Here is a 14556-nt window from a genome sequence, read left to right as displayed (position 1 = left end):
TGCTGGTTCCTTTTCAGTATGACAGAATATGGTGGTGATCCGTTTTTGTTTTTTTAAGAAAATGCGGAGTTCTTGTTCTACAGTAAAAGCAAAAAAACTAAACTGCCCTGATGAAGCAAGCATGATACATGAATGCACCCTGGGAGCAATCTTCATTGATCACAGCAATGCTGTTTGACTTGTAAACTTCGGACGTCAACAAAATACATTAAACCAGCTGAAATGCAACAACTAGCACTTAATTAAAATGCAAATAATTTTTTTGCAAAAATGTGTTGCTATATAAACTGCTAGCGTGAAGTGGGAACCCCATAAAAGAAAAAGATGTACCCAGCCTCTTCTGGATTATTTCCTTCATTCCTTGACTTCCTCTGTGCTTATCTTAAACCAAAATAAACCTTGAAAGCTTTTATCACCTTATTCACTTGCTAGATCAAGGAGGGTCTCTCAGTTCCCCTGATGTTCTAGTAAAGGACATGATTACTCTGCAACTATATATATATATATATATATGGCCTGGGCTCACTTTCACTACTGCACTGCTTTTAGGGTTGGTGTGAAGGAAAATGAGGGGCTCAGAGCTGCTGTCTGCTGCTTGGAAGAAAGACAGCGTACAAATGTAAAAAAACAACAACCTGTATAACAGTGGAATTATTACATTGTTGTTGTTGTTGTTGTTCTTAGGAATGACTATACCAGAAGAAGATGCCGAGGTGGGACAAGGCAGCAAATATTGCCTGGTGGCAATTGGGAGGCTTCAGGTAAATACTTTAAAATGTTTTCAAAGGTGTCTGTATGTTTTATGCCATGGGCCGCTGGAACTCCACATCAAATCTCACCTATGATGTGATCAACAGGCCTTAACAAGAGGTTGTTGAAATCCAACAGTGCCCTTTCAAATACCCTGATCCTAAATCCTGTCTTGTTTGAAAATAAAGGCTTTCACACTCATTGCATTGCAGCGGTCACGAACTTGTCCCTGATTATACAAAACAGGTGGCTTCATCCTTGGAGGGAAGCTACCTTTTACATCGGGGTCGGAAAGGGTTACCGGGCATGGGCCGGATCACTCCCATGGGGATCCTCCATGGGCCGGGCCGGTGCAGTGCAACACTGGAAATCGCATCTGCGCATGCCCAGACGCCGAAAATCACGCCTGCACAGAAGCGATTTTCGATGTCTGGGCATGCGCAGAAGTAATTTCTGGCGCCACAGACATGCACAGACATGATTTCTGGCATCTGGGCATGCGCAGAAGCCATTTCCAGAGCTGCAGAAGTGAGTCCCCATGCTGCCCTGCGCCGTTTTAGCACAGTGCGTGGGGACTCGCCAAGCAGGCAGCTCAGTTCGGGGCAACTCGTGGGCCGCTTCCGGCCCATGTACCGCAGGTTGGGGACTCCCATTTTACATGGATTCTTCAGAAGCTGTTTTATGCTGGCTGTCTTACTTGTGTTGTTGTCGTACTTCCACGCGAACCAACCACACAGTCCTGCCCAACCGATTTGCCATCATTCCCACCTCTTTCCTCTCCGCTCTCATCTTTTAAACTTTAAGCTCAGGCGGCTGAGAGTGAATCTAAGGGATGGATGTTTTATCATCTCTCTTTATCTTAACAACTTGAAGGTGGCCGTATTTTTTATTGAATTTTTTTGGGGGATGCTGCTTCTCATATGGACCTCTGCAGCTGTGCTTAATTTAAAGCCCATTTCCCTAAACCTTCACTGTTCGCTGGGGAGAGGAGGGGGATGTTTGTGATTGTATTCCAAGTTCCTCCTCCTTTGGGCAGGCAGGGGGTCTTTTTTCAACACACTCTGTATTGCACAGTTCTCTGCGGTCAGAAACCACAAATGGAAAATGTTGCTGGTGCTACAGATTATGTTTGTGGTGAGTGTTCATTAGTACATTGTACCATGCATTACGTACCCAATTTTTCGATTGTCCATACTGACGGATTGATAATAGCTATGTGCAGGTCCTCTTCCCAGCGGCAAAAATGAAGGAACACAAAAGTACACCATGGTCGTCTTATACATTCTTTCAACCTAACCCAAATCGCATCCTCCTCATTACGTACAAGCAGGGAATTCAACTTGAGAATCACCTCAATATTCATTTAATATTAAATAGTTATGTTGAGGTGCACATGCATTAAGCGGGGAAAGCAGGAAAAGGCTAGCACGTTCTATACACAAATGACCGTTTGCGTAAAAAATACCTTTCAAACACCACCCACTGCCTGCACAGTTATAACCGTCAGCGATGTGTGTCACACAGTTGTGTGGTGAAGAAATGCACCATTACCCCTGAGCGACAGTTGCATTGTGAAAAATACGAATACAGCAATTCCTCATAAAGTAAAAAACATCAGTATGGGTGGCACCTTAGACATGCAGCTGGTTAGGTTATTTCACCCCTGGTTTTGGAAGAGCTTACTTCCAAGTAGGAAAGGACAAACGTCGATTTCACTTCTCCCAGCTTTTCCACTCTTAAATTCAGTTTTCCACATTTCCTCATCAAACCGTGCTTTTAAAAACCTCATTAAAATCTTGAGATTTTAGTGCACTTTTTTCTTATCGCACATATTTTTCTATGCGATTTTGACTGGCATATGAATTTTTCAAGCAATTAACCCAAATATAATGTGTTTGTTTATATATATATATATATATATATATATATATATATATATATATACACACACACACACACACACACACACCGTATTTTTCGCACCATAGGACGCAGTTTTTCCGTCTTAAAAACTAAGGGGAAAAGTCTGTGCATCCTATGGAGCGAATGCAGGGGGGGAGGCAAGCAGGAAAAGCCCCCAAGAGCCACACACAAGCTTCACACGGCTCTTGCGGGCTTTTCCCCAGGAGGGAGAAGGGACTGACGCGGCCAGTCCCTTCTCCCTCCTCTAGAAAAGCCTTACGCAATCTCTCCAGTCGTGGGAGGCTGCGCAAGGCTAAAGAGGAAGCCTGGGCAGCGAGCGCGATCCATCCCGCTTGCTGCCCGGGCTTCCTCTTTTGCCTAGCACGCCTCTCCAGCCGCGGGAAGCTGCACAAGGCTAAAGAAGCCAACTTTTAAAAAATCTATCTATCTCTACCTCTTTTTCTTTTTTCGTCCTTTCTCCACCCCCTTATTTTCCTCTGGATCAGTGTTTTTATCTAGATTAACGTTCTGGTTTGGAGGGGGGGAATATTATAAAAAAGGAAACTTTGCAGCTTTTATTTTAGTATACAATAAAAACAGATTAAACAAAACACAAGAGAAGGAACTAGCATAGAAGAAGAAGAGAAAAGGGAAAGAGGGAGGATACAAAGCCATTTACCAGAGGTAGATCTTAACCCTTGCCTCACCTGGGAGCTTCTCTGGGCAGGAATTCCCTCGGCTTAAGTGGGGTGAGGGAAGAGTGGCAAGTAGGGGGGTACCTACCTAGACAGTGAAGCCACATGTCTCTCCAAGGAAAATTGGGAGTGGGCATTGTGTGAAGGGGCTGTGGATCTCCTGCCGCAGAAGTGTAGGACTGTATAGAGTTGGGAGGGCCACCCGAGGGTCATCTAGCCCAGCCCCCTCACAATGTAGGAATCACAGCTAAAGAACGCCAGGCAGATGGTCCCCCAACCGCTGCTTAAAAGCCTCCAGTGGTGGAGACCCCCAACAACTTCCGAGGTCACAGAATTGCAGGGTTGGAAGGGAACCCCAGGAGTCATCTAGTCCAGCCCCGGTGGACAGCGGACACGATCCATCCCATTGTGCAAGGCTAAAGATGCTGCTCAAGGCTAAAGAGGAAGCGCGCAGCCTGTCCGTTGCTCTTTGGGGCTGGGGGGGGAATAATATTTTTTCCCTTGATTTCCCCCTCTAAAAATGTCCGGTACATCCAATAGAGCGATATATATATATATATATATATATATATATATATATATTCACTAATACATGTGTTTTTGTACACACCGTTTAGCTGAAGAGCTGCATTGCAAAACTTGGAGAAGTTTCTACTTTCCTTGGAGGTTTTTAAGCAGAGATTAGATGGTCATCTGTTATGGATGCTTTAGTTGAGATTCCTGCATTTCGGGGGGGGGGTGGACTAGAAAACCCTTGGGATCCCTTCCAATTCTATGATTCTAAGTGCAAATTTTTAAGGGTAGTTGTGTTTCAGTTCACATGTTGGTTTGAGAAGCGCAAAACAGATGATTTCTCACTGAAATGCAAACAATTGAATTCCTCTCCCATCCTCACTTCCAAGGAAGTGCATCTTTGCACTGCGGTCTTGATCACACTTGAAGATCCTAAAGTGATGGAGATGAAGGGAGCCAGTGTGGGTGTTTTGCAGATGATACAGCTGCCAAAACAAACTGTTTTCCATATGGAGCAACCAAACATCTCTTATATAAGGCTCACTGTGAGCAGCCGAGGAGATCATGGCATGCGATGGGATAAGGGCAGGTTTAATCGCAGAGAAGTTGGAGGGGGCAGAAATTATGAACTCCTTCTCCCCAGGAAGTAAATCATTCAGCTGGAAGTCTTGTTTTTCCTTAGACTGACATCCTGACACTTGCTGTTTAGGGGACAGTTTTAAGGAAAGGAAAGAAACATTGTACGTGCTGTCCGTACCTGAGAAACCGATCTGGCACTGTGGGGTATGGAGAATATGTCATAGGAAAGAGATATTGCTTGCAGCCTGAAAAACAAATTGCTGATTTCCTCATAAAGTCCTTTGCATTCCCAGAACTCTTGAGTGGCCATGTTGCTGCCACAAGAAAGGGTTAGAGTGGACTGCTCTTTAAATATGCTATCAGCAAGGGCTGTCTGTCCTTAATTTTTTTACTTAAGTATGAAATACACACAGGCCACAAACCACAGAGCCTAGGACGTGCCGATCAGAAGGTCGGCAGTTCGAATCCCCGTGATGGGGTGAGCTCCCGTTGCTTGATCCCTGCTCCTGCCAACCTAGCAGTTCAAAAGCACTTCAAAGTGCAAGTAGATAAATAGGTACTGCTCCGGCAGGAAGGTAAACAGCGTTTCCGTGTGCTACTCTGGTTCGCCAGAAGCAGCTTAGTCATGCTGGCCACATGACCCGGAAGCTGTCTGCGGACAAACGCTGGCACCCTCGGCCTATAGAGCAAGATGAGAGCGCAACCCCAGAGTCGGTCACGACTGGACCTAATGGTCAGGGGTCCCTTTACCTTTACCTTTTACACAAAGGCCACAGTGAGCTTCCTCCTTCCTTCTCCTCTTTTCCATGCCCGAGGAAGAGATCAGAAGCACCCACATTAATTTTTAAACTGTCCACGGTTCTGTGTGATGCCCAAATTCTGGGGACTGCAGTTTATTTAAACCATGATGTCAGAACAAGCCAGGATCTGTAACCACAGTTCAGTCGTGGCTAATGAATACTAACCATAGTTTAAACAACTCACAGTTCCCTGAGTTTGGATGTGACGTGGAACTGTAGATTGTTTAAAAACAGAAGTGGGACCCTCTAAACTCATTGCATGCACAAGGCAGGATGCGGGGAGCATATGAGTTCAAGTCTCACCATGGCTCGTTTTTTGTATTGTTTGAATGTGGCTATACCCTCAGTCGCAGCCATTAGTTGCAACATGATCCTTGCATTCCTTGGAGCAGGGCATGGATGAAGGAAGTCGCACTTCTATTTCATCAGCTGCTTTGAGGCAGAGGAGAAGTTGTGTTCAGCCTGGGAAGTTCTGCTCAAAGTGCTTCCGTTAATATGAAGTACATTTGGACAGCGCAGAGGGTTAGGTCCTCACCAGCAATGGCCCAGTCCTCTAGAGCAGGAGTCACCAAGATTTTGGGGCCTGTGAGCACATTTGCAAACTGGAGAAACTGCTGTGGACGCCACACCTTCCCCCTCCCACAACCAAATACCACAACACCACCCATTATGTTGGCTACATAAGAATGATTCTTTCAAACCTAATTTCAGTGAGGTGAAGGGACCCTGTGGGGACCAGAGAAGGCTTCTGCAGATGAATTTGCAGCTGTGGGTGCCATTTTCGCAACCCCTGCTCTAGAGTAGCTAAGCGAAAGAGTTCCACCTTTGCCTGCAGGTTTTAAAACAGGCCCCCAGCTGGCTCAATAAGAAACATTGTGTGTAAATGTGAGGCAATGTGAGCATGAAAACACTGCATGCTTTTTTTTAAAAAAAAAAAAACAAGACTTTTATTTTATGCGGTTGATTACAGTTTGCATAGCTCAAAATGTAATAAAACTATTTTAAAATTTGACTCCAGGGTTTATTTAGACCGTTTTCAAAGACCTTTGATTATTTTAAACAAAACCATTTTACTTTGATGAAGCAGTAGCTTTCAGATAAACACTTGACGTCCTGAGAGTCTTAATCATCTTACAATAAGTGTGTTGACTTAAGATTTATTTCTGTATGGTATTTGTTTACTGTGTGAGACACTTGGAACAGCGCAACTTGAAAACGGCCCGAGAATTATTCTTCCTTAATTCTGCTGGACACTAGCTATCCCTTGTGCTTTTTGCTTGTGTGTTTGAATGACGTTACCTGCTCTAAGAGGGAAGTCACATGACTGGGGTGAAAGTTTAAAATGTGGGCAATACCACAACAGATTTTATTGCAGGCAGAAATCGGACTCTGCTTGGAGATCTTCTTACCTTTCCTTGGAATTGAGCATCTCATATTGTTTCCACCAGGTTACCAGTTCTCCGATGTGCATGGACATGAATGGAATGTCTGTCCCCACGGAATTCTTGTCCAGACACAACTCAGACGGAATCATCACCTTTGTGGATCCAAGATGCATCAGTGTCATTGGCTATCAACCCCAGGTCTGTTCATTACCTTTATGGGAATTGTAGCTCTGTGAGAGAAATATAGGTCTCATAACGTAGGGCTGCTATACGTCCAGGAATTGGGCAGGAAAACGGTGTCCGGGCAGATTTTCGGCAAATCATCAAAATGTCTGAGGAAACCCTGACGTATGGCAAGGGGGGTTAATAATTTTTTAAAAGGCCAAAGACATGGGGGGGGGGAGAGATGTTCCCAAAACAAGCTCAAAAGCTTCAAGAAAAAGGGGAAAAAATAAAGGGAAGAAAGGGGGGAAGAAAAAGCTCAACACTTTGGATTTGCACTTTGGGGAATATGGCAACTCTACCTAACAGCTCTTAGAATCCTTAACAGCCCCCATGAAGGGCAGATGGTGTCATGAAATTCTATTCAATATTGATCCAGAGTAGATTCCAATGTATAGTTAGCAGAGTAGGAACTTAAACACTCTGCAGGATTCCCCCCAAACAGACCAGAGGCAATTGTATTTCATCCAGCAAAGCTTTACTGCTTCTGAAGGCAAATGAGCATAATGGTCACAAATCCAATACATTCAGGATTGGCACTGTCCATAAGAAATCCAGTTGCAGCAGACTTAACTTAAACTTACAATTACTTATAATAAGTCTAAACCTTAACACTATGAACAGAACACCACACCAGAAGGAAGAGAGATAGTAAGAGAAAATGAAACCCAGGCTCCTTCTGGCCTTACTTTTATAGTCATCCTGACCTTGACAGAAGAGATAACAAAACAGTTTATACCAGCTGTACTCAGTTTCTCTGAAGAAATAACCCAAACATCATGAACCTTCTGCTTCTTTCTTTCACACAGAGAAACTTCCAGAACCCTCTTGAATTAATTAGAATAGGAAAGATCTCTACACATCAGAGCAATACTTTCTGCACCAAGAAATGCAAACTGACAGATGGGACCTTAACTGATTGCAAGCCTTTGAGCCAAATGTAGTTCAGGTGTTAAGGAGTGGCCTGGAAGCAGTGGCATAGCGTGGGTCGTCAGCACCCGGGGCAAGGCAAGTAATTTGCGCCCCCTAACCCAGGTAGGGGCAGGTAGGGGCAGAGAGCTGCGAGTGCGAGCGCCCCCCCCAGATGTTGCGCCCGGTGCGCCCGGCCTCCCCTGCACCCCCCACGCTACGCCACTGCCTGGGAGTCCAAACCCTGGGTCTTTTACAGGGACCTCCAACATTCCCACTCCTTCCCCACTTTTTAAAACTGCTTTTGAGTGCTCCGTAAAGCATCAGCCAACCACCATCTTGATTTCCCAGAGGCATCTATACATATAAATTAGCACATTGGTGCAGCTTACTGCAGAATACAGTCAGCGTGAAGTATTCGTTAGAGTGTCAGACTAGGACTTGGGAGACCAGAGTTCAAATCCCGACTCAAGTCATGAAGCTCACTGAGTGACTTTGAGCCAGTTACTTTCCCTCAGCCTAACTTACACCACAGGGTTGTTTTGAAGATGAAATGGGGAGAAGAAAGAACCATGTATGTCATCTTAAACTACTTGGAAGAAAAGAAGCTGTAAAGTAAAAATAATAATACAGTGGTACCTCGGGTTACAGACGCTTCAGGTTACAGACTCCGCTAACCCAGAAATAGTACCTCGGGTTAAGAACTTTGCTTCAGGATGAGAACAGAAATTGTGCTCCGGCAGCACGGCAGCAGCAGGAGGCGCCATTAACTAAAGTGGTGCTTCAGGTTAAGAACAGTTTCAGGTTAAGAACGGACCTCCAGAACGAATTAAGTACTTAACCCAAGGTACCACTGTAGTACTTTCACTGCATAGGTCTTAAGGTTGGAGCAGCTGAAAGAATACAAATCCTGCTTAGAGCGGCTGTTGCATTTTGTCTCTGACTCTATCTATCTATAATAGATATACTGATACTGAAACTTATCTGATGCCTTATGGAGTTTGGAAACTTGTTTGTAATTTTTACATTGCTGTTTTTCTCCTTTTGTGGATGCTTTGCTAGGACCTTTTGGGGAAAGACATTATAGAATTCTGCCATCCAGAAGATCAAAGCCATTTAAGAGAGAGCTTCCAGCAGGTAATGTTTTACCTAGAAACTGTGCCTCATTCCCCATCCTGCTTTATACTACTTTTAACACCAGCACTGTTATGTGTTGTGTTATCCAAGTGTATAGATACATTGTACATATAAAACTATAAAAGTATAGACAGACAAATATATAACCCTTGGTTATAATACAAAGAAATATGGGTAAATTACGTAGCCCGGGTGTCTCTCTGTGTGTGTGTTAATGCTAAAATCCTAAAACAGACTCACACATGAATATCTGTAGCTTTTATAAACACAGAGATGGTTGCTGGATTACTACCTTAAACAGTCATTGTACAATCACATTACACACATGGTGTCTACACCAGTGGTGGCACTAAGGGGTTGGTATCACATTGAACCAACAACACTGGCTTATAGTTTGAATGTTAAGTACAGCAACTGCAGCGTTGGGTTTCCATGTGGAAAAATCAAGTTGGAATCCATGTTCATTTGTAAAAAAAAATAAATAAATTGTCCAGTGGCCTGTAACAAGTCACTAGGCTAGGTCACATCATGCCAAGCTACACTGTAGGTCCACCAAATACCATCTGGTGGAATTCAACATGTAATGCAATGTCATTGTGCTCTGAATTATCCCCTGCCCACCCTTGGCCCATGGAGACAAGGAAACTCACAATATGATGAGGTCGTGTCACACATTGTGTTTCCTTAGACATTTTCTAAAACAAGTGGAATCCCATGGCAGAAATGGCTAAAAGCAGCAAGCAGTGGCAATAAATCAAGGAGGAGGAACCTGTGGCTCTGCTAATGTTACGGGGATTCAACTGCCATCATCCCTGAGCATTGGCCATGCTGGCTGAATCCAATGAGAGTTGGAGTCCAACAACCTCTGAAGGGCCACAGGTTCCTTACCCCTGCCATAAAAAAACAGTAAGAATATCCCTAAAGGCCATAAGGGGAGAACTGAGGCGGGCATCCCTGCAGAAGGAGTTCCATTGCTTTGGAGCCACCACAAAGAAGTCACTGTCCCTTGTTGCTACTTGAGGCAGTTGACCAGATTTGATAAAAGGCAGCGTTTTGAAATATACGCTGTGTTGGCTCAACTCTTGTTGCAGGAGTCAGTGGGTGTTTCCCTGCCAATTTAAACAGGACCAAACATACTTAAGCTGTCAATTAACATGTTTAGAAAATACCACCCCTACGATATAATTGAATTTTTTTTTATATAAAAAAAGTTGTTTACTTAAAATCACCAAGAATAAATGTATAGTTTCTGAATATTTTGGCTTTCAATACAAAGAATTCAAATGTAGCATAAAGATTCTCCAGCAGAAACATACAAACATATGGAAGCAATTCCAAGCCTAGTTTTGGGTTTCTAGAGCACCAGTGATATATAATCAGAATTCATGTCATTGTACGACAAATTGAATCTGATTGATCCAGCATGTGTTTTGCCAAGCAATTTGGCATGTTACCAGTCACACCTTCCAGATGCTTTTCTTGCCATGTTTAACAGCGAGTACTATGTATCGACTTCGGACAGTTACTGGAATTCAAATTTTCCAGTTGAAATGTGGACGGCTAATTTTAATGGGTTATATAAGTTAGCAGAGTGGCTTGAAAAACGCAAATGAAGTTCAGAGAGAAAAGAAACTGGATAAAGTAAATCGGATAGAGTAAATAATAGGAGAATGAATAAGCAGAGAGGTTTTATGTTTCTTGCCTAGTACCACAGGAAGATATTCAACAGCACATACAGGAGGAAACTCCCTCAGAACTACACAGCCAATCAGTGCGCAAGCTACCCCAGCAAGAATCATGGCATTCTGACTGGTTGCTGGCAACCAAGAAGGTCTGGTGACTTAAACAGTTAGCAGAAATAACCCTAAGGTTACTTCTTAAATAATCCCTGCTGTTGTATTTCCAACAAGATATAAAGGGTGAAAAGTATTCCTGGTTTATTCTCCCAAAATATTTTTGCCTTGTGAAAGAGAGAGACTGCTTATTCAGGATCTTATCAGACAAAGGGGATGTGTAATTATTGCACGGATTGGGTTTTTGAATAGTTACTTCACATTGTATTTTGAATCCCAGGTAATGTGAAATAGTCTTAGTCACTTTCGTTTCCCCATTCATGTTGCTGACTGGCTTGCTATTTTACAGGCTATTTCTTGCCGTTGTTCACCATTCAAATTGCTAACAGTTCTGCTATTCCTTACCAGTGCAAGCTCTAGTACATCACCATTTGGTCATTCAGGTTGGTGGCCAGTTTACCGTATTTTTTGCTCTATAAGACTCACTTTTCCTCTCCTAAAAAGTAAGGGGAAATGTGTGTGCGTCTTATGGAGTGAATGCAGGCTGCGCAGCTATCCCAGAAGCCAGAACAGCAAGAGGGATCGCTGTGCAGCGAAAGCAGTGATCCCTCTTGCTGTTCTGGCTTCTGGGATTCAGGATATTTTTTTTCTTGTTTTCCTCCTCCAAAAACTAGGTGCTTCTTATGGTCTGGTGCATCTTATAGAGCGAAAAATACGGTACTTTTTTCATCCCATTTTGGGTCCACACTATTACACACCTTTCCCCGCTCTGCTCACCTCACTACGCTTCTCCCTACCCTCTTCATTCTGCAGATCTGCAAAAAACAAACAAACTCAGAAATGTTTTGTTCTATTAGGGACATTTATCCATAGCTACAATTTTTGCTTCCAAAAAAATGAAAGTGGGATGATAATAATAAAGTCAGGGAAGCACTGATCTCCCAATATTTTTGTTTTAATTTCTGTGATTTGTTATGCAGGGAGCCTTTTAAGATATAACTCTGAGATTATCTCATCAAACGCCCTGACAATCAATACATTGTTACAAGATTAACAGTGGGTATAATAAGCCACTGAAAATTAAATGTTTTTGAATTGCTGGCCTTATCAGGAGCTGTTTAAGGCAAGACTGTGTGGTGAGGGATTTTGGAGTGTTTGGCCAGTGTCTGTTTCAGGGTTTTTACTTCCTGTCAAAGATAAAGTCGTTTGTCAGGGGTGGGAAAAATTAAGTCTGAATGAGGCACTTGGAGGCCAAAAACAACAAGCAGAATTTTGTATCAAAAGTTGGAGAGGATGGCTATCTAATAATACCCATTAGGAAACAGTTCAGCTGGCCATTTACACACTGTTCTGTTTCATTTTACGATCCCATTGTTGGGTGTGGCAGTAGAAGGTTGTTGTTCAAAGGATATGGCTCATCTGATTGAAGCTAGAGATTTATTTTAAATAAAGCATGAGCTCTTTGGGGGGTTTTTTCTCCCAGGCCTGAATTTCTGGGAACTGTAAAAGGGGAAGAGAAAAAAGAAACTGCTTTCCAATTCTGCCTGTTCTATTGGCACTGAAGATTCCCCTTCACCCATAGATCCCCAACCAGTATACAGCAGGTCCCTCAACCAATTAATCCCAAAAGGCAGTGTTGTGTGGTAGAAAGATCTCCATACTTGGAACTGGAAAACCTGGGTTCAAAATTCCTATTCAGCCACGATTCGCACTCTCATAGGATTGTTTAAAGGGGGAAAAAGCAGATAATCTCTTTGAACTCCAGGGAGGAAAAACAGGATACGAATGCAAAAATATATAATAATGACTTGCTGTGAGGATGTGAGCTCTCTTCAGGTAAACAAGATGGAATGAGTCTTATTTGGAAACCCCAGTGCAAATGGCTAAAGGAAAGGACTCCACAGTGGGAAGTTGGTGGCCATCTTGAAACTGAGGCTTATGCCAAGACAGGTCATGCCTTGAAAATTCATAGGCCCTGTCTGTTATTTCCATGAAAAATACGCACAGTAGTAGGTGTTAAGGTTGAACTGTGGACTGTATATCGAAAAGGGCCTATGGTACCAACCACGCATCCATGCCAGTGCCCACAAAGGGGCCATTTGTGTTTATGTGCACTTAAGGGATCTGTCTACCAAAATGTTCTCTGTCGTTTTTGCTGGATGAGGCAAGCTACCCTTCAGTTGTAAAAGCAGCTTGCCTCATCACCTGAAAGATCTACAGAACTATGCAAAAAGGAGGAGAAGCACCTTCTGTTGTATATAGGGCTCCCCTACAATCACATATATTGCTCCTCGGGAGCACAGCCCATATCAGTTACTGATATCACCTCTGCCACCTTCTCTCCGTGAGAGCCAGTGTGGTGTAGCGGTTAAGAGCAGTAGACTCGTAATCTGGTGAACCGGGTTCGCTTCCCCGCTCCTCCACATGCAGCTGCTGGGTGACCTTGGGCTAGTCACACTTTGCTGAAGTCTTTCAACCTCACTCACCCCTCAGAGAGTTTTTGTTGTGGGGGACAAAGGGAAAGGAGGTTGTTGGCCGCTTTGAGACTCCTTAGGGTAGTGATAAAGCGGGATATCAAATCCAAACTCCTCTTCTTTTAAAATGGTCTCTGCAGGTTGTTAAACTGAAAGGACAGGTGCTCTCTGTGATGTATCGCTTTCGTACCAAGAACCGGGAATGGATGCTAATCCGGACCAGCAGCTTCACATTTCAGAACCCTTATTCGGACGAGATTGAGTACATCATCTGCACCAACACTAACGTAAAGTACGTGTTTCACCCTTAAATTTATGGTTTTCCCCATCACCTTCCCTTCTCCGAAACACTTTTATGCCCTGCTCCTTGTGGTTTGCTAAAGATAAAAGTTATGCTGTCTGCACTAGGCCTTGCTTAAAGCCATTCCATGTATTATGACAGAGTAAACCCTAGCTTCTCACTGAATGTACTTAAGAACATAGGGAGCTCCCTCATATCAAGTCAGACCACTGGTCCAACTAGCTTAGTATTGTCTGAACTGACAGGCAGTGGTCCTCTGGGGTTGCAGGTGATGACCTCTTTAGGTCCTACCTGGAGATGCTGAGGATTTATCATGAGTCTTCCTACACTCAGTGGAGATGCTCTACCACTAAGCTATGTCTCTCGCTTGATAGCTCAGCTAATCCATCTTAACTGATATGTTGTACCTGTATGCTACATGTGTTTCCATTCATGCTTACATTTTAATGCGTATGCTCAGGTGGGGCAGGGATGTTACACATGCACCTAGAAAAAACGTAATGTGTGAAATGATCCTCCTTTTCCTGGGTGTCAGAGTTCAGCAGGGCCAGAGGCAAGCCGTATGGTCCAAACAAGCACCATTGGTGCTGATCCCTGCTGCGAGGTTTGTTTATTTAATGATACACTGGGAAGGAAGATTGCTTTGCACAATCAAATGGCCACCTGCTATAGATGCATTGCAGGGGGTTGGACTAGATGACCCTTAGGGTCCCTTTCAACTCTACAAGTCTATGAAATCCCATGTATGCTTATGGAGCTCCAGCAGCCATTTCTCAAGCTTTCTGGTTTGCAACTTGAAAAAGGGGCCTCCGGTGCCTTAAAAAGTCTTAGCAGATTTGTGGCATAAGCTTTCAGTGGACCTTATAGCACAGTTCATCTGATCCTTCAAGTATTGTCCTCTGTTGGTAGAAAAAAACATGAGTACAGGCAGGGAGTGGATGGGATGATGGAAACACCTGCAGGCCAACCTAATATGGAATGAAATCTCCACCTCTTCTTCCCTGCTTCTCATTGCCTCACTCTGAAAAAGAGACTACTGGGTCCTCCTTCAGAGTCAGGCATTATTTTTTATTTTTTATTCTTTATTGAAAAAGAA

The 14556-nt window shown here is 43.5% G+C and overlaps 1 protein-coding gene across 4 annotated transcripts in view; it reads left to right on the top strand.

Annotated features, from left to right (window-relative positions):
* The window catches only part of ARNT2 (aryl hydrocarbon receptor nuclear translocator 2), a 146472-nt gene that overhangs the window by 104110 nt on the left and 27806 nt on the right, over window positions 1-14556 (top strand). For all 4 annotated transcript variants that reach the window (XM_079954252.1, XM_079954251.1, XM_079954253.1 and 1 more), the window contains exons 9-12: window positions 685-761; window positions 6688-6822; window positions 8818-8892; window positions 13300-13451. In XM_079954252.1, coding sequence (XP_079810378.1) covers window positions 685-761; window positions 6688-6822; window positions 8818-8892; window positions 13300-13451 — 439 coding nt within the window. The remainder of the gene's footprint in view (window positions 1-684; window positions 762-6687; window positions 6823-8817; window positions 8893-13299; window positions 13452-14556) is intronic.

The sequence above is a fragment of the Podarcis cretensis genome, assembly GCF_951804945.1.
Source record: "Podarcis cretensis genome assembly, chromosome: 14".
Lineage (NCBI taxonomy): Eukaryota > Metazoa > Chordata > Lepidosauria > Squamata > Lacertidae > Podarcis > Podarcis cretensis.
This window is presented reverse-complemented; position numbering and strand designations above follow the sequence as displayed.